Source organism: Sinohyriopsis cumingii, chromosome 13 (genome assembly GCF_028554795.1).
Source record: "Sinohyriopsis cumingii isolate HCF-2022 chromosome 13, ASM2855479v2, whole genome shotgun sequence".
Lineage (NCBI taxonomy): Eukaryota > Metazoa > Mollusca > Bivalvia > Unionida > Unionidae > Sinohyriopsis > Sinohyriopsis cumingii.
Window position 1 is genome coordinate 20228522 of NC_142973.1, and position 19204 is coordinate 20247725.

The 19204-nt window shown below is 35.5% G+C and overlaps 1 protein-coding gene across 3 annotated transcripts in view; it reads left to right on the forward strand.

Annotated features, from left to right (window-relative positions):
* LOC149785019 (sperm-specific sodium:proton exchanger-like) overlaps positions 1–19204 on the forward strand; it is a 196698-nt gene that overhangs the window by 148027 nt on the left and 29467 nt on the right. For all 3 annotated transcript variants that reach the window (XM_089978712.1, XM_089978713.1, XM_089978714.1), the window contains 5 exons: positions 1874–1999; positions 9258–9356; positions 11325–11507; positions 16851–16991; positions 18348–18459. In XM_089978712.1, coding sequence (XP_089834838.1) covers positions 1874–1999; positions 9258–9356; positions 11325–11507; positions 16851–16991; positions 18348–18459 — 661 coding nt within the window. The remainder of the gene's footprint in view (positions 1–1873; positions 2000–9257; positions 9357–11324; positions 11508–16850; positions 16992–18347; positions 18460–19204) is intronic.

A 19204-nucleotide genomic window follows, 5' to 3' on the forward strand; every position in this document is an offset into this window, starting at 1 on the left:
GGAACATTTTTGTAACTTAAATTGAATACAGTTTTGTGTCATTTATTTCAAATTCGTATTACAACAAAACCTTTGAACTAATGAGAATTAGAAAATGAATCCATTATAATTTGTTAAAACTTAATTACTTAAGATAAGCAACTTTAACCATCATTCCTAATTTAAAAGCAGTGGGGAATAATAAAGGCAACTATAATTTTAAATGTCATGGAAATTTCCTTTGCTGTAGATGAAAAAAATGTGAAGTTACATGACACTAGTTGATTGACTGTCAATCTAGTGTTGTACACAGAAACTATTTGACACTAGTTAATTGACTGTCAATCTAGTGTTGTACACAGAAACTATTTGACACTAGTTAATTGATTGTCAGTCCAGTGATGTACACAGAAATTACATGACTCTTGTTAATTGACTGTCAATCCAGTGATGTACACAGAAATTACATGACACTAGTTAATTGATTGTCAGTCCAGTGATGTACACCAGAAGTTGTGGGTGGTCGTGGGCTTGAACCCCAGCTGAGTCATTCAACAGACCCATAAAAATGATACAGCTGCCTTGCTTGGTGCTCAGCATTAAGAGGTTAGTGTTAGGACTGATCAGCCTGGTGTTAGGATAATGTGACTGGGTGGGACATGATTCAACATGTCTGTGGCATGATACCTCAGTGCTAGACATCATTATAAACTGCATCACTGCAGACATTGTAGTGACATGACTGAAATATTTTTAAAGCTATATTATAAATCCAAATCACACATACACCAGAAGTTACATGAAATTAGTTTATTGACTGTCATGTCAATCCAGTGATGTACATGAGAAGTTACATAACACTAGTTTATTGACTATCAATCTAGTGAAGTACACCAAAAGTTACATGGCATAGTTTATTGACTGTCAGTCTAGTGAAGTACACCAAAAGTCATATGGCATAGTTTACTGACTGTCAATCTAGTGAAGTACACCAAAAGTTATATGGCATAGTTTATTGACTGTCAATCTAGTGAAGTATACCAAAAGTTATATGGCATAGTTTACTGGCTGTCAATCTAGTGAAGTACACCAAAAGTTATATGGCATAGTTTACTGACTGTCAATCTAGTGAAGAATACCAAAAGTTACATGGCATAGTTTATTGACTGTCAATCTAGTGAAGTATACCAAAAGTTATATGGCATAGTTTATTGACTGTCAATCTAGTGAAGTATACCAAAAGTTATATGGCATAGTTTACTGACTGTCAATCTAGTGAAGTACACCAAAAGTTATATGGCATAGTTTACTGGCTGTCAATCTAGTGAAGTACACCAAAAGTTATATGGCATAGTTTATTGACTGTCAATCTAGTGAAGTACACCAGAAGTTACATGACACTAGTTTACTGACTGTCAGTCCAATGAAGTACACCATAAGTTAGTGCTTTCATTTTTCACTTCTTGTTGATGCTTTATATTTGCCAACCATGGTAACATGTTACAATTAAAAAATCTGCTAATCTAGTTTACAAATTTCAAAAAGGTGAATATAAATTTCCTCTGAATTCTGTTATCAGCTTGTGGCTCATTTTTTTAATGTTGTTAATAATTCAAAAAAATATGTCTCATCTTTGTAAAAAAATTCTTTCCTTGTTTACCTAGGTTTTCATTTTATACATTTTTTCATCTCCATTCTAACAAAAGCCAGCAACCCTTAAAGGTACAGCCAGTGGTGGAGATAAGCCTTTTTGAAGTGAGCTGTCAACAACTTGAAAGAAAAGCAAAGTGAACGAATGAAAAGTTTTACGTTTTTTTGCACTTTGCATGTATTTTTTAAATTTTACAAAAAACACTAATTTTAAATCAGTCTTGTTGTCATTTGTGTTCTGCAGATAGTAGAAGAGAAAATGAAGAGATTGTTGAATGCACCTCCCAGTCTTCCCATACCAGCTCCAGACAAGATGCTGAACAATGTATTCTGGCTTCAAAAGGATCCGGAACTCATTGCATATATCAAGGTAGTGTTCTGTACCAAAACAGCATGCTGTAGACAACCAATGTTACCTAAATTTTGTGTGAAATTATTTGTAAAATGTAGCTGCTGATTGTCTTCCCAGCAAAACATGAGGAAGACAGAGGTATTTATTTCCTAACAGATTTGTCATCGACAGCAGCACAGTTGTTGTCATCATGAATAGTAAGTTTTGACATTTAGGTCCCATTCTTAAATCTGCTATGTGTACTTAAACAAATGTAGGTCAGATGGACTTGCTTGTAATTCTGAAGTTATTATGTAAAATTGCTTTGATTTAGCTCAGGTTATTAGCTGACCTCCGCCAAGAGCAAGACACCTTAAGGTGTACCAGCGGTATGTTATGACAGTGGCTTTGGCAATAGATGTTTAAGCCAGTATTTCAGGTATTATTTCCTCTGCAGTCATGCTAAATTGATACTTGCATGAAACTTGATGAGTAGAACACCACCATACTAAAGTAGGTAGCTGGGACCTATTTTTCATATGTTATACTTTTTGTGTTTAGGTCAGTTTCTGCAACATATGCTTGTACAGTCATAAAAAAGTTATTTTCATGCATCATGGGAATGCTACAAAATTTTGGTCACTGTTGCCTGCTTTTCACACCTCATTGATCATATACACTTTTAGTCTCCAACTTTTCATAGAAAAGGGGGACATTAAACTGGGCCTGTCCATCCATCCTTTCACCCTTTTGTTCATTCATCCATTATTCTTTTGATTATTAACACTTTTGTTTTGCTCAGTATCTTCCTTAATTACTATTTGATGTCAATTAAATCGGACATGCAGCTAGATATTGATGAGACATCAATTCCGAGTTTTATTGTTGGTACTCTGTGTCATCATTTAGTAAGGTTATCGCCTCTGCCTGTTGGATCTGCCCATTTTTCTTTCCACATAATAACTCTCTTAAATATTATGAATTTCAACTAACTTTAGTAGTCAGTTTGATTTCATGTGACCTTGGCTGAGTTCCAATATTAGTGTTCTGCCTCGCTTAGTGGAATTATAGCCATTAATTTTCAGACCCACCCACTTTTGTTTTTCCATATTAACTCCTTTAATTATCATTGATTTCAACCCAAAAATATTGGCAGCTTTACGTGTATGAGGCCAGCAAAAAGTATAAGGACATGAATTCCTTACATTTTATTGCTACATTTAGATCGGTTTTTGGAAAACTGTTGCTTGTACTGTTGTTAGAAAAATGTGCATAAATTGTGATTAGTATGACATAATAATACTTAAAGTTATTCAATTTGACATACTTTTTATACTTCAAACAGTGATCATGTACACTTCTTATGTTTATGTCAGTTTTATGACACTGTTGCTTGTACAGTCATAAAAATAGATACACAAATGCATCCTGAGAAGTATTATACAACCATCCCCAAAGTAGGTCACTGTGACTGTAATGATTGTGTGCATACTGATATGGCATTCTGAATTTACTTCAATGATAGTGTCAGTATCACATGATATCATGATGTTTTGCATAAGGACATGAGTGCATTATTTATCAATGCAATTGGAATGCTTTTGTGTGATGTGGAATAGTAATTTATTTCTATAAATATTAAAATACATTTTAAGTTTTGGAGTTATGTAAGGAAATGTTTGACTTCTCTGCTTTCTTTGATTTGTTTTGTTTTGTATTCATGTCTGAAATGCTGATATTCATTTAAGACAGGAAATCTTGAGAAACTATAAATAAAAAACCAGTTACAACGTTTCTTCTTTAAATACATTACCCAATCAAGATACCTTAGTTGAACTACTACTACCTCACAAATCCAGCCCTCCCAGATACTACTTTTAGCTAAAGTAAGCTACAAGTTGTCTGCTGTTGAAGGTCAGGCAGAGTGATCTCCCCTATCAGTATAAGGATTGGCAGCAAAATACAGAAACCTGTCAGTTACTATTTCTTCATGTGCCAAGAAGTGTGCTCTTATCATGAGAGACCTTGCAAAATCCAGAATCTATACCATTACAATAGGAGTTTTTCACTTCTAAGGAAAGTATACTGCATTTTGAACATTTTCTCAACTTATGCCAACAAAGCTCTGCCTTTACAATTTGTGAACATTTTGTCATTGTCACACATTTAGGTACTTGCATGGAGAGCCTAATTGACTTCACATTAGGTTCAGGCTATAATTTATTTTATATATGTGCAAGTCTCTAGTGCTAATAAAAACTCCTAATATATATGTAATGCCATTATGAATTGGGACATATCAGTGAGTTTCTATTCCAAGGCATTTGTTGTATTCGGGTGCCAACTTCAGTGATTTTACTTGTACAGGTGGTCTGTGGGCCTTTTTCCCTGCAGGTAATTGCTTCATAATGGATATTGTCGCACCTACTTTGCAAGTATTTATAGCAGTGTGTGTGTTAGTTCACTTGTGTGCATTTTTCTATTGCTTCAAAGAATGCAATGATGCCTACAGGTAAAATATATTGACAATACCACCTGTAGGGTACAGAACTATAAACCTGTGGGCTTGCACCTGTATTTTTTTAATACAGAGTGGGTACAGAGCTATATTGAATGATAGTTTCCTGGAAAATAGTGATAGCAGATGATCTTAATCAAAATAATACCTGTAGGGAAGGTAAAGGATAGCTTGTACAGGTATTCTACCATTGAAACATGGTTTTCCAAGGCTAAGGATCCTATGGTAAAGGAAACTCACCTGTATGTACCAGTAATGATAGACTTATACATATATAGAGTTTCTTAAGGGCATGAAGACATGGATGTATATAAATAACGTAGATCAAACCTGTCTTGTGAAGTTACATTAGCTACCCATGTCCTAGATGTCCTTAACAAACCGAGTAATCAGCAAGGATTCCTGTCCTAGATGTCCTTAACGAACCGTGTAATCGGCTAGGACTCCAGTCTCTTGCTAAATAAAGTATAAATAACATTCAGTCTCTAAAAACATCAATTAATAAATAACTTAAAGAGGTAATATCTAAAAACTTATAAATAACATAATGTAGGAAACACACCCTAAACACCTTGACTAGTAATCCCATAATAACCTTGAAAATCTCTCTTCATACATGATATCTACTAAGAACCTCTATAAACAGGATAGAACATCCCCCCTCATTTTAGAAGATTTTGAAGAAGAAAAAAAAATAAAAATAAAAAAAAATAAATCTCGAAAAAAAAAAACAAAAAAAAAAACCACCAGGCAAATGCAACAGGCAAATGCAACAAGAAACCAGCAATGTAAAGCAAGCAGGACTGGTCCCAAGCTCTCCTTCCCACTAATGACAGCCAACCATTCAACTGTAGGGACCTTTATGGACCCACAGATTGAGGCCAAACTATCAGGGTTCCTTGAATCCATAAAAGCCTGGGGGAGGTGGCACATCCCCTTCCCCAGGAACAACTAGCAGGCTGTGGTGCAGTCAGAAAAAAGTGGCACATGAACAATTGTGCGAAAACTACTATAATTAAACTCAACAACAACAACAAAAGCTACCCATGCAAGGGACAAAGTGCTCTTTAAATATGATGGAATGCTTATGCAGATAAACATAACTCAAGTGTTGCCTATAGAAACATGCATGAGCAAGACATGACTGAGAAAACTGTGTGAGAATTTCTGGCGGATAAGGGAAATAAGTCAACACCTACCCTTCAGCAACATAGACACACTCTGAAACAGCTCTGGCACCCAAATCACCACCACAGGACTTGGTATTATCGGCAACTCCTATCTCCCTTGCCTCCTTGGGGTTTGACTCCAATCCTAATGTGAAATAGTGAGAGAAAGAGCTAAACAAATGGCTAAGTTCCCTTACGCTCAGCAGATATGTGGACCGGTTATGTGGATCAAACATCCCACAACCTGTCCCAAACTGATGATCCTGACGATATCCTCACACAGATGGCCTATTTCCATTGTGACTGTCCTAGGGCATATACTAGGGATCATAATGGGCCAAAACAACATTACGAGCTCAAACACTAACAGCCTGGCTTCCAGTATGTCAAAGCTGATTTTTGCAGACATGTACAGGTACCACTCTAATCAACATACCACCTTGACACTCATTTGGCACAATGCCAAAATTATTTCCTCACATTTCAGCACATGTCATTTCACAATCTCTCTATACTTTGCCATGAGAAGAGACTCTTTTCTCAGCAACTGTCCAGAAGTCAGTTTCTAATTCACGAGTTTAATGAGCAGCAGACCTTAACACTCTTTGCTAGCTAGGTCTCAAGCATTACAGGGGACCTTAGTCTTGCCTCAGGCAACCCACATGTTGCTTGTTCTCAAGTGATGTTGTTAGTCCTAGACTGCCTGATGTCATCGATAGATTCAGCCTTCCAAACCTCTACTGAGGAAGTTTTCCATTTTTTGAACCCTGGAATTCTACCCTCCTCAATGTGCCCATTGCAAATTATTCTTCTGTTCCAATGGAGACCAAAGATTTGCCTACTGGACCAACCTCACACCATCTGCACACAATTGAGTACAGGGAATCTGCAGGATTGGGGCATCTTAACTTGGCTTGCAGCGGGTACAACAAGTACAACAGCCCAAGATTACAGTCTGTACCAGTGCAAGTATGAAAGTCTGGGGAGTCCACCTACTACCATCCATTCAAAAGGTCAGTGGTGCATGTAGTTCCCCAGGAACAACATCTGTATATCAATATTCTTGAGATTATGGCCATTGTGAAAAGCCTGTCACTGGTGGTAAGAATATTTAGAGTTCTCATTCTGTCCAAAAACTCTTTGGTGGAGTCTCAAATGACAAGGAGGTGCAAAGTCCTCAGACCTTTGCATCCTGGTGTGGGACTTTATAAAGTGGTGTTGTCAACAACAAATCCACATACAAGTTCACCATGTCCTGGGACACCTAACATACTAGCCGCATCTTTGTCCTGGAACAGTCAACTAATACAGACAGAATGGTCTCTTCATCCCCCGGTTTTCACTCATATGTATCTGATAGGACCAACCATTGGTGGACCTGTTTGCAACAAGATGGAATACTAACAAGATGGAATACTAAAGTTCCAGCCTTTGTATCTCCATACCCATATTCAAAAGCCTGGGCAGTTGACACTCCATCAATAGATTGGAATGGCCTGGATGCATACACCTACCCTCCAACATCTCTGATTCCAAAGTGTTACAGAAAGCAAGAGAATCAGAGTGTCTTCTTATCCTCACTGCATCACTCAGATGGGAGATGTCCTGGATCAATGACCTCATCAATCTCAATGGAAACTAGGGATGGTGGGCAGGATTAGTGAATTACATGCCCTATCAGCAGCCTTGAATTACATGCGGTTCTGACAAGACAGGTCAGTCTTACACATGGTGGCATCCTCTTCTATCGCCAAGAAAACAAGCTGCCTTCCACAGGTTATCAGACTTTTGTCATGAAACCTCTGTCTTGTTTGGACACATCAGCTCAACACCACCTACAAGACCCAGTATGAGCTTTGAAATGGTACCATAATAGAACAGAGCTGCTGTCAAGAAAGATCATGCCTATTTTTACCTCTCAAGAAGAACTGGAGGATATATCAACACAGACTATCTCATCCTGGATTAAGTGGGGTATTCACTCTGTATATCAAGAAATAACCCAGCTCTAATAAATTTCTTATGCATTTCGGCTCACGAAGTTAGAGCAGCTGCCACCAGCATAACATTCGACTGAAACTGTGCTCCAGCTAACATCTTTCAAGCTGTGGATTGGAGATCAGAGTCCACATTCTCTAGCTTTTACCTCTAAGATCAGTCATCACACAGCATCCAATTTAGTCTGATGGGACCTTTATCTGTAGCTGAACAGGTCAACCTTCCAGGTCAATTGACAGCTTCTTAACCCTTTACCTTATGCAAGTGTCTTTGGATGCCTCTACTCCATTCTCATGGAAGTACCTTTTTATGCCTATACACCATTCTCTTGGAAGCGCCTTTTGATGCCTGCTGTAAACATCAGCCATTTTGAGTGGGTTTTCATAGCGCCACCTTCAGGGAAAAAACCCTATTAAATACTACATTCATTTTGTTCAGTACATAATCGAGTTTTTATGATTAGAATTACAGCTATGAAAGCTTCAGTAACTTAAGTAAAATCTCTTATATTGATGTAGGCAGCAACTAGTTTTTATAAATTGTCAAATTCAGATGACTTAATGGTGTAGACACAGACAAAATGGTAGCTACCATTGGTCATCCAGATTCACAGACTTGATGGTGAACAAGTTCTCTCAAGATTTTAAAGCACATAAAAAATTCTTTCATGAGGAATAATTATACGGCTATAACGATTGGATTTTACTCTTAAATCTTTTTATACATAATATATGTGTACCTAAAATGTAAAATGGTTAAAGTGTAACATACATTACACTTTTTAACAGTTAGCAGGCTGGCCTATGTGTATGGAGTTGAATAGGTAATAGGTGTTCTATTTATAGTGCACTGCACTCGTAACTTTGCTACATGTATATCAAAGGGCTAAAAAGCCATACACTCTATGAGGTAAAGAGTTAAGACTTTCGCTGGATGTGAACGGGGAAAATGTTTCCCTATTTGAAGTTGGCCCCAACAGATGGAGTCCTCTCCAGTCGGACTAGATAGAAGATCATGTACCTTTGGGGGATTTTACATCCCTCCACCTCTTACCTATTCTCCTAAGGTATTATGATTGGTAACATATTTAAAAAAGAAACCAATTTTTCCTTGTAAAATATGTTTCTTCAAGAATACTTATCCAATCATAGTACACATACACCCTCCCAGCCTCCTCATAGTTACATCCATGGAGATGTAGTAACTGACAGGTTCATATATTTTGCCACCAGTTCTTGTACCTAAGTGGATATCACTCTTTCCAATCACCATCTAGGTTGGCAGACAACATTTAGCTCCCTTTAGCTCAAAGTAGTATCTGGGATGGCTGGATTTGTGTAGGTAGTACTATTTCTCTTTAGGTATTATGATTGTGTAGGTATACTCAATAAAACATATTTTACCAGGAATTTTTTTTCTTCAGTTTGACAACTGTGAAGATACACGTACTATGCAGTACTAAAAAACTTCTTTTTTTTTATAGCAAGGAACGCTTAAGCTGTACCAATTGTAATAAAACAAAGTATTTACTTTTTTTGTTGCATGTGATTTATTACCATGAAAATGATATTTGCTTATTTTATATAATTTTTCCAATTTTATTTAATTTAAGGATAAAGCAAAACTCTTGAGTTACAACTTTGATGATGTAATCATGAAGCAAGGAGATCCTCCAGGTGGAATATATATCATAGTTTCAGGGATGGTCAGGGTACGTATATAATTACAATTTATAGGCACTGTATTGTAACATTTCTGCCATTATGTTGTAGAACATGTCCTTGTTATAAGTCTTCATTGAAACAGTATTCTGTTATGAGGTTAGTATGGTAATGGACCCCATTAGTGTTCTGTTATGAGGTTAGTATGGTAATGGACCCCATTAGTGTTCTGTTATGAAGTTAGTATGGTAATGGACCCCATTAGTGTCCTGTTATGAGGTTAGTATGGTAATGGACCCCATTAGTATTCTGTTATGAGGTTAGTATGGTAATGGATCACATTAGTGTTCTGTTATGAGGTTAGTATGGTAATGGACCCCATTAGTGTCCTGTTATGAGGTTAGTATGGTAATGGACCCCATTAGTGTTCTGTTATGAGGTTAGTATGGTAATGGACCCCATTAGTGTTCTGTTATGAGGTTAGTATGGTAATGGACCCCATTAGTGTTCTGTTATGAGGTTAGTATGGTAATGGACCCCATTAGTGTTCTGTTATGAGGTTAGTATGGTAATGGACCCCATTAGTGTTCTGTTATGAGGTTAGTATGGTAATGGACCCCATTAGTGTCCTGTTATGAGGTTAGTATGGTAATGGACCCCATTAGTGTTCTGTTATGAGGTTAGTATGGTAATCGACCCCATTAAATTGAGTAGAAGTAAACTTTTGTGTATCATATTTCATAATAAAATCTCTCATTATTAGCTGATATAATCTGTCTTAGTATTCTAATGAGGGAGTACTGTTTTAATTAAATAAGAAACACAAGAAAACATCTTACCGACATTTTGTAGAATAATACACTTAAATATGGCAAATTTGGAAACTTGTTTGCCCACAATGTCACATTTCAGTTTTTTATTAATGAAAAGTTATAGGTGATGCAAATTGCTGATTTGTTTTAGGGTGACCATAAATACTTTAAGACAAATCTGCATATTTTCATGAAAATTCCCCCAAGATTCAGTCCTAATGACAGTAACTTGGCTGCAACAGAAGTGTGAACTCATTTCAAAATACCTAACTTCTCATGAAATCTGACATCCTACATGTATTTTAAATATCATAATATTTTACAATTCATATTAAGCCACCAAGATCTTGAACTGTCATATTTTTGACAGAACAGAGAAAATTTGTCCTGAGTAAAAAAAAGTACTCAAATGTATAAATGACAAGAAAAATATTCAAAGCTTTAAAGTGTTGCAAATTTTTTTGAGGACAAATCCATATTCTTTAAATAAACATGAAGGTGTGGCTATGTCTTTATTAGTTCTACTGGTCAGAGACCAGAAGAGCTTATGGCATGATTTTGTTGTCCATTGTCTTTTTTCTGATGTCCATCTCTTAGCACAAGTTTGTTATTGCTGGTCCTTTTAAGCTCCTTGGAAGATTGCCATGAAACTTTACACACACATTCATCCAATGACAGATATTCAACATGGCTATCACAGCAGCAGTATATAAAATCTTCTTATCACTTCCTGGAAATTCTTTTCTGACAGATAAGCTTCAGTCCCTTCTAGTTTAAGATGCTGTAGACAGATAATTTTTTTATACAAAATGTACCGCTCATACTTTATGATTTTAGTTCTGTATTATATAACATTATTTTATGTAGATTGTAGAACATGGCCTTTTATGGGCCAGATTGCATACTATTGTTTATCCCATGACTGCTGTGTTATCTTATTATACCCACATAATAATTTGTCTGTAATATTAAACCATATTGACTATGGCATATAAAGCATTTCAAGGTCATTGCACTGCACAGTATTCGAGTTTTATAAGTTCATTACTTTTTTGTCAAGTGAAAAATATAATCTTACATTTGTGCTCAGTTAAAATTAAATTTATGAAACTTTTCATATGTGCCCAGTGATTGAATACAAGTCTCAGTGTTATAAACTGTGTAATGAATGAAGTCACCATTAATTTTTGTACCACTAATCCTCAGCTGGAATCCTCCAATACATCTGGGAAGCAAAAAGTAACCTTCCAGGAGAAACCTTCAGAATCCACAAAACATAGTGAGAGTGACCTTCTTGACTTCATGATGTCTGGAAATATCATTGGTGAGATGGGGCTGTTAACACGCAAGCCGAGGTCTGCCACAATTGTCTGTGAGACATCTGTGCAGGTAATTTCATGGTTCTGTGTGATAGTCAATAGAAGTCTAGACGAAAAGTCTATTCATGTCTTTCATCAAATAAGTTGATTAATAACATTTAAAAAGGTTTGTAAATGTGTTTTAAGTTTAATTTTAAGCATCTAAAGCAAAGCCATCTATAACATTGCCCTCTTAGTAAGAGGGGTGGTTAGTTGGGTTTGGCTGGCATTATCTAGGGGACCTCCCTCGATTTGATTGCCCAGTGGGAGTGGATAGATAGAATATCAACAGAGAACTGAGCAAGAATATTGGGAAGAAATAATGCAGTACGAGACCCCTTAGACAAGAAAAATAACAAAATTTAATTAATAACAATTAATAGTGTCAACTCCAATTCAATCTAAGTTATGTCAACAGAATTTAATAGCAGTGTCTAATTCGGATTTATTGCATCATAATAATGAGTGGTGAAAAGAGCGCAATGTCCAATTGCATCACCTTCCTCTCTTGACCCTTGTATCATGTCTTCCTATTCTCTAGTCTTCCTATTCTGAACGCTTCATCTCTTCCTGGACTTCCTAGTCTTTTATTCTGAATACATCATCTATGTCTGGACTTCTGACTTCCATCTTTGGACTGTCCTGTCTCTCCCAGAAAGCTGTTTCCTTAATTCTGTTATCTTTCAGAAATTGTGCGTCCTAGCACTAAAACCTGTCTTTTCTTACAAGACAGACACCTGGTCCCCTTTTCTTGTTTAACAAGGAAAGCACTGTTCTTTTTAGGCTTCCTCAGAGCCAAACTTCTCTCTTAAGAACTTTTGGACTAAAGAATTTTGACCAAGGTTGTCACTTTAAATTCACATTACTTCCAAAGTGTACACCTTAATTTACTCTGACCAATCGTATGCAGCGGTTCCTAAATTTTACCCAAGATAATCATTTCCATCATCAGATTTTGGACAACCTAGAATCTCTGAACTATGTTGCAATCAACTTCCCTTTGAAAATGACTATTTGACATGGGTTCCTATCAAACGGTTATAGTTGGTAGCTCAAATGTCTACTTTCTCAGACAGCATTGTGATGCCCTGGTCAAATCTCAATGAATCGTAGATGTTGGCCTTTCAAGTTTAACACTGACATGGGGGTGGAGAAAAGAAGAAAGGTCGAAGTGACCCTTCACAAAGACTCTTCTGGTTTAAATGTGATAAAATGTTAATGCTAAATGCATTCAACTATAAGGTTCAATACTATTCAAAATACAACACTTTACACCCTGTGTTGATTTCTCTCATCTTGAGCACAATTAAGCAAAAGATTGATAACCATCATTTTAGCTATGATTCAATCAGCTATAATTAGTTTGTGTTGTAAGGACAAGGTTCTGTAAAGGCTGATTTTGGTCTCCAAAGAGATTATGTATAGATAAAAGAGAAAAAGGTTATGTATAGATAAAAGAGATTATCTATGTATATATAAGAGATTATGTAAAGATAAAAGAGATTATCTATGTATAGATAAAAGAGAACCCACTGTCTTAAATATGTATTTAATTCTCATCCAGGACCACTTTTAATAAAGAAAAGTAACCATTTAAAAGCCAGTGGTTTTCTCCTCCATCATGACATGCAGTTTCATACATTATGACTAAGAAGCTGATTGCCAAAAAACTGTCACATCTAAAATTCTGCATTTGCACACAGTATGCCTAATAGTCAATTATTGTATAAATCTATTTGTTCTGCAACATTGTTTAAATGATGTGTATAGCTGATTACCTCTAACACCTATTTTAGTTCTCATTTAAATAATTTTGCTTGTGTTTATGTTTAACACTGACTTGTGTGCCAAAATCCAAACAGAATTGCCACAAAATAAACAATTTGTGTATTTCACAATCATAAATAATCACACAAAAGCCCTGAAGAACATTTGTACATCAGTAATAGCCAGATGTTGCTACTGTGTCATATTTTAAGAATAAAAACTAAATGTTCAGAACATCTATGACCAAAGTAGTTTTGTGTCTTTATTGGCAGGGTGAAGTTTACAGTTTTATTGGCCATTCCATAAATTTATTCATTACATTGATCATTGGATACGGTGACTTTAATGAAATAAAGGCAGAGAGAGACAGAGAGTACATTAGCTGTAAATCATATGGTATGCTAGACACTTGCATGTTCTCTGTGGTTTTGTTACTCAGTAGAGGATATCAAATTTGATATATATTTAGTCAAAGGTGATGAGCAAACAGGCACCATTTTCTTATTTGATATCACTTTCCTACTTCGAGGTTCCATTGCACAGATTCCTAATGTTTAAGTTTCACTTAATTTTGGTTTAAGATCAATTCTTGCAGTATTTGTAAATTTATTTCCCCCAATTTTCTTCAAACTTTATACTGGGACCCTGGATGGCAGAATGGTCTAAGGTACTCACCTTTACCGATCACTGCCATCTTACCTGTCTGCATGGGTTTGAGTCTTGGGCTCTGTCAATATGGGTTTGTGAGAAAGTTTGCCTATATCTATCTTCCTGTGGGTCAGTGGTTCGTACCAGGTTTTTCCTATAGTTATATAAGTGCTATGTATAGCTTATCATGTGCTGAAAGATAGCATTAAAACCACAACAACAAAACTGTATAATAAATTGATATTAAATGACCTGAAATAAAAGCTGATTCATTATCAATATCATGAAATACACCATTTTCTCCATAAATGAAGCATGTAAAATTATATGGTTGTTGAAGGACTCAGATGGCTGTTGCTATTTTCAGTTGTGACTAAATTCTGAACCATTTTACCTTCACACCATTGCAACTGCATAAGTACTGTATATACTCGCTTATAAGTTGACTAGACTACAAGTCAACCCCCACTTCCTCTCATTTATGGCTATGAAAATTCAATTTCTATTTGACTCCTCTACAAGTCGGGTGTCTTTTTCAAGTCAGATCTGTCTGAAGGGGTGACTTGTAATCAGTGAGATTTGCACTTTGAATAAAACAACAATGTTTGTGATTTGGACTTTTTAACATAGCTTTAACAATTTTTTAGTCATATCGCTATGATGTCTGCAGTGTGGCAGTTTATAGTGAGGCCTAGCACTGGGGCATCATGCCGCAGACATGTAGCACAATGTCCCACCCAGTCACATTATCCTGACACCAGGCCGACCAGTCCTAACACTAACCTCTTAATGCTGAGTGCCAAGCGAGGCAGCTGTTAGTACCATTTTTGTAAGTCTTTGGTATGACTCGATCTGGGATCGAACCCACGACCTCCCGCATCTGAGGCAGACGCTCTAACCACTAGGCCACCGGAGTGGTTGAAAAAAACAAGCCCAACTGGATAGATAGATAGGAAAAATAACGATAAATATTGTGAAAACCATAATTATATTATTTGATGGAATCTGTTTCTAATAAATTGACAACTTAAAGTTTGTTCTAATTAAATCATTTGAAATCCATAATACTTGGCATTTTAAATCCATTTATATGATAGATCTGTGAATTCATTCATAGGTCACTTACTGGTATAAAAATAGTTCAGAATGATCCGATTCATAATATCCCATAATATGTTAATTCCACGTGTTTTAAAAATAAACAATGAATGTCAAGTCCACACTTTTGTGATTCACAGTATTTTGTAAATGTCACTATCTAATGTCATCCGGTACAAAGTCGAAGAATTCATCTTCATTGTCTTGAATAGTTCTAAAATCCTCCATCATTGTCTAGTCATTGTAAATCGTCATCATCTAGTCATCATGAATATCATCAAACTGCATTTCCTCGGCATCACTGTCATATGTGGGTGCTTATGTACAGACTGCAATTGGACTCTATAAACAAATGTACAGACTGCGATTGGACTCTATAAACAAATGTACAGACTGCAATTGGACTCTATAAACAAATGTACAGACTGCGATTGGACTCTATAAACAAATGTACAGACTGCAATTGGACTCTATAAACAAATGTACAGACTGCGATTGGACTCTATAAACAAATGTACAGACTGTAATTGGACTCTATAAACAAACGTACAGACTGCAATTGGACTCTATAAACAAATGTACAGACTGCGATTGGACTCTATAAACAAATGTACAGACTGCAATTGGACTCTATAAACAAATGTACAGACTGCAATTGGACTCTATAAACAAATGTACAGACTGCAATTGGACTCTATAAACAAATGTACAGACTGAGATTGGACTCTATAAACAAATGTACAGACTGCAATTGGACTCTATAAACAAATGTACAGACTATGATTGGACTCAATAAACAAAGGTACAGACTGCAAATGGACTCTATAAACAAATGTACAGACTGAGATTGGACTCTATAAACAAATGTACAGACTGCGATTGGACTCTATAAACAATACTTTGATCATACCCATTTGATGATGAACATATAATATGTGATCTAAGAAACAGTTTGACCTCATTTTTCTTAGGGATGATTGCAAATGAGAATACACATGAAATTTGTATGCCAGTTAGATGGTTAGAAAAAATGTCCTCTGTCAAAAATCATGTATTCCCAACTGATTTGCAATTTCTTGAAAACTTAAAAAATGCAGATATGTGGCAAAAATTGAGCTTTTGATAGAACATATGCCTATGTAAGGTAAAATTTAGTGTGTTACACACCCTCATTATGTCCTGTGTCCTGATGATGCAGACGACATATAGTGGACATGGTATAGCTATAATAAATACTAATACAAACATTTTAATTTATCACTAATTTTGGGGCCAAAATTGGTTCTTATAGAACCCTGTCCTTTCAAAAATGAAATTTCAATTCTAAAACCAAAGAGTAAAATACCCATTTCATAATGATTTTTTTTAGAGTCCTTGACCTAAAAATGTATTGTATCTAGTCTATGCTTGAAGATAAGTAGATCCCCATTTAAAAACAATTTTTGTCCAATATTTAGCAAGGATATATTTGTCTGATAATTATCACACACCTGAATTTTGACAAATTTATTAGGCTTGCTCCTTGCTCTTATCATGGGAGAAATATTGAAAGCTGGTAAGGAAGTATGTAGGTATGTTGGCTGACAGGTATATGGATGGTAGGTAATACAGTTAGGCATATGGATGGTAGGTTATATCTTTGTATGATATAAATGTTTGAAGATACACTTTGATTTGCATTTACAAACATTTCATCTTAAACTTTTTCTCTTTTCCTCTCCTAACTTTCAAGAATAAATTTATTAATATAATTAAAACACAGAATTTTTTTGGTAAAAGTGAATTTATTGTTTACTAAACTTAATGGTACCATGCGTGGATCTGATACAATTTTAAAATGTATTTTTTGTTGTCTATTTAGGTATTATTTATAAGTCTGGAAGACATGGTGCATGCAATGGAGAAATTTTCTGGAGGGGAAGAGCCACTAGAATATCGACTGTGGCATGTGTGTGCCAACAGAATCGCAGTCAATATTTTAACAAACCAACCCACTTACCAGGTATGTATATTTAAAAAATGTGGATTTTCCTTTGATACAGGTCTCCATATCCCTCAGCTACTGTGTAAGCATATGTAAAACATTTTCTTTAGATTTATATGAAACTTTTTTAACTCTGCATTATGATTACTAATGAAAAACGTCTATAAAAAGTACAAAAATGTTTGACATGGTTACAAGTGAAATGGGGCCAGAAATTATCTGGATCAATGGAGGCATCCCTATGTATCCCATCCTCCTGTGGGACTCTATCAAAATGTTGTAGGGGGATTTATTTTAACAATATGGTGCACATGTACCAACAGTATCACATGATTCCCAGATTTTTTTTGAAAAGTGTATGGTCAATAATCTAAAATTTGCAAAAATGTATTGAAACAACAAGCCCAGTTTAGTTTTGCAAAAGATTGGAAATCAGTGTAAATTACAAATCTAAAAATTTTCTATTATCTGAAAATAAAGATGATAATTTCATAAATACCTTAATATGCACAATTTTTTAAAAATATTTTACAAAAAATTGTATCTTATAAGTATAAATGTTACATGCTCTAAAAAAATTTAATATATTCCCGCAAACTACTTTGCAAAATTTAAACCTGTCCCAATTGTCAACTGGACAAAAAATTTACATTCCCCTCACTGCCCCCCCCACACCCCCCCCCCCGCCAAATTTAAACATATCCCAGCTGTCAATCTTGCAAAATTTAAACTTGCTCCAGCAGTCAACCTGGCAATATTTAAAATTGTCCTAGCTTTTAACCAAGTGAACTGTTATAATCCTTTTACAGGTAGATTCCTATGGTGATGTATGTTTTGGCAGGAAAATCATTCTATAAATAACTTGTAACTGTCACTGGAAGGTACATCATGCAATATGCCTTCATTATAATGCTGCCTGTTGGAACCATAGAGATTTCTGACCTATAGAGAGACCACCTTATAATAATGTACATTATACAGTATGCTCTCATTGGAGTGCTACCTGCTGGAGCAATAGTTTACTAGTTTATAGTGGGACCACCTTATAATAATTTACATTACACAATATTCCTTCATTATAATGCTGCCTGTTGGAACCATAGAGTTTACTGGCTTATAGTGAGACCACCTTATAATAATGTACATCATACAATATGCCCTCATTATAATGCTGCCACTTGATGGCTTAACATCTGACCACCTTAGAGTAATGTAAATTATACATAGACTTTTACTACCTTTTAATGAAATGGGGACCATGCTTACCTTGTAACAGGAAATGTTTTATAATGGAAGGGACATATAGTAGGGGGAAAACTGTATGTTTCCACTTACAGTAATCTTACCATATTGAGATCAGATTTTCTTTAACAGGGATGGACTAAGGAGAAGATAAAATTACGACTAGAGAATTCTTACCTGGCCAACCTGGATAATAATGTGTTTGCTGTGGATTCCTCAATGTCAGATGTGGTGCTTGTCAATGGTATTATCATTATTATAACTTACAGAGTTGCGTACAGGTGATGCCTAATATATGCCATAGATGTGTTCCAGAGGTTATGGTGTAAATTGAAAATTCATATAAAATGAAAGCAATTTAATTTTTCCCATAGGATACTTGTATATTAAGGAAGTTCTTGGGCAAATTATACCTCTAAGTTTTCAAGTAATGATTATTTATGCATAATTTTCTCAGTGTGATGTGTGCGCATGAGTAACAGTCACAGCACATGGTGCCAGAAATGGCATAAAAATGAACACAGTAGTGAAAATTGAATGTTATTTCATCTTTTTGTATGGTGTTAAAATAAAAGCACATAAATCAAATTGGCATACAGTGAACAGCACCTTTAACCCCACTTACAGAAGCAGATGGTGTAATCTCATTGCTTTTCTTTGACTGGCAAGAAAATTCAGTTTTCTTCAAATTTTGAATGCATACACTGAGCAAATTCAGATTTGAAAATATTCATGGACATACTCTCATATAATTTGTCATGGACTTATTCTCACATAATTTGTATGGACTTATTCTCACATAATTTGTCATGGACATACTCTCATATAATTTGTCATGGACATACTCTCATATAATTTGTCATGGACATACTCTCATATAATTTGTCATGGACATATTCTCACATAATTTGTCATGGACATACTCTCATATAATTTGTCATGGACATACTCTCATATAATTTGTCATGGACATACTCTCATATAATTTG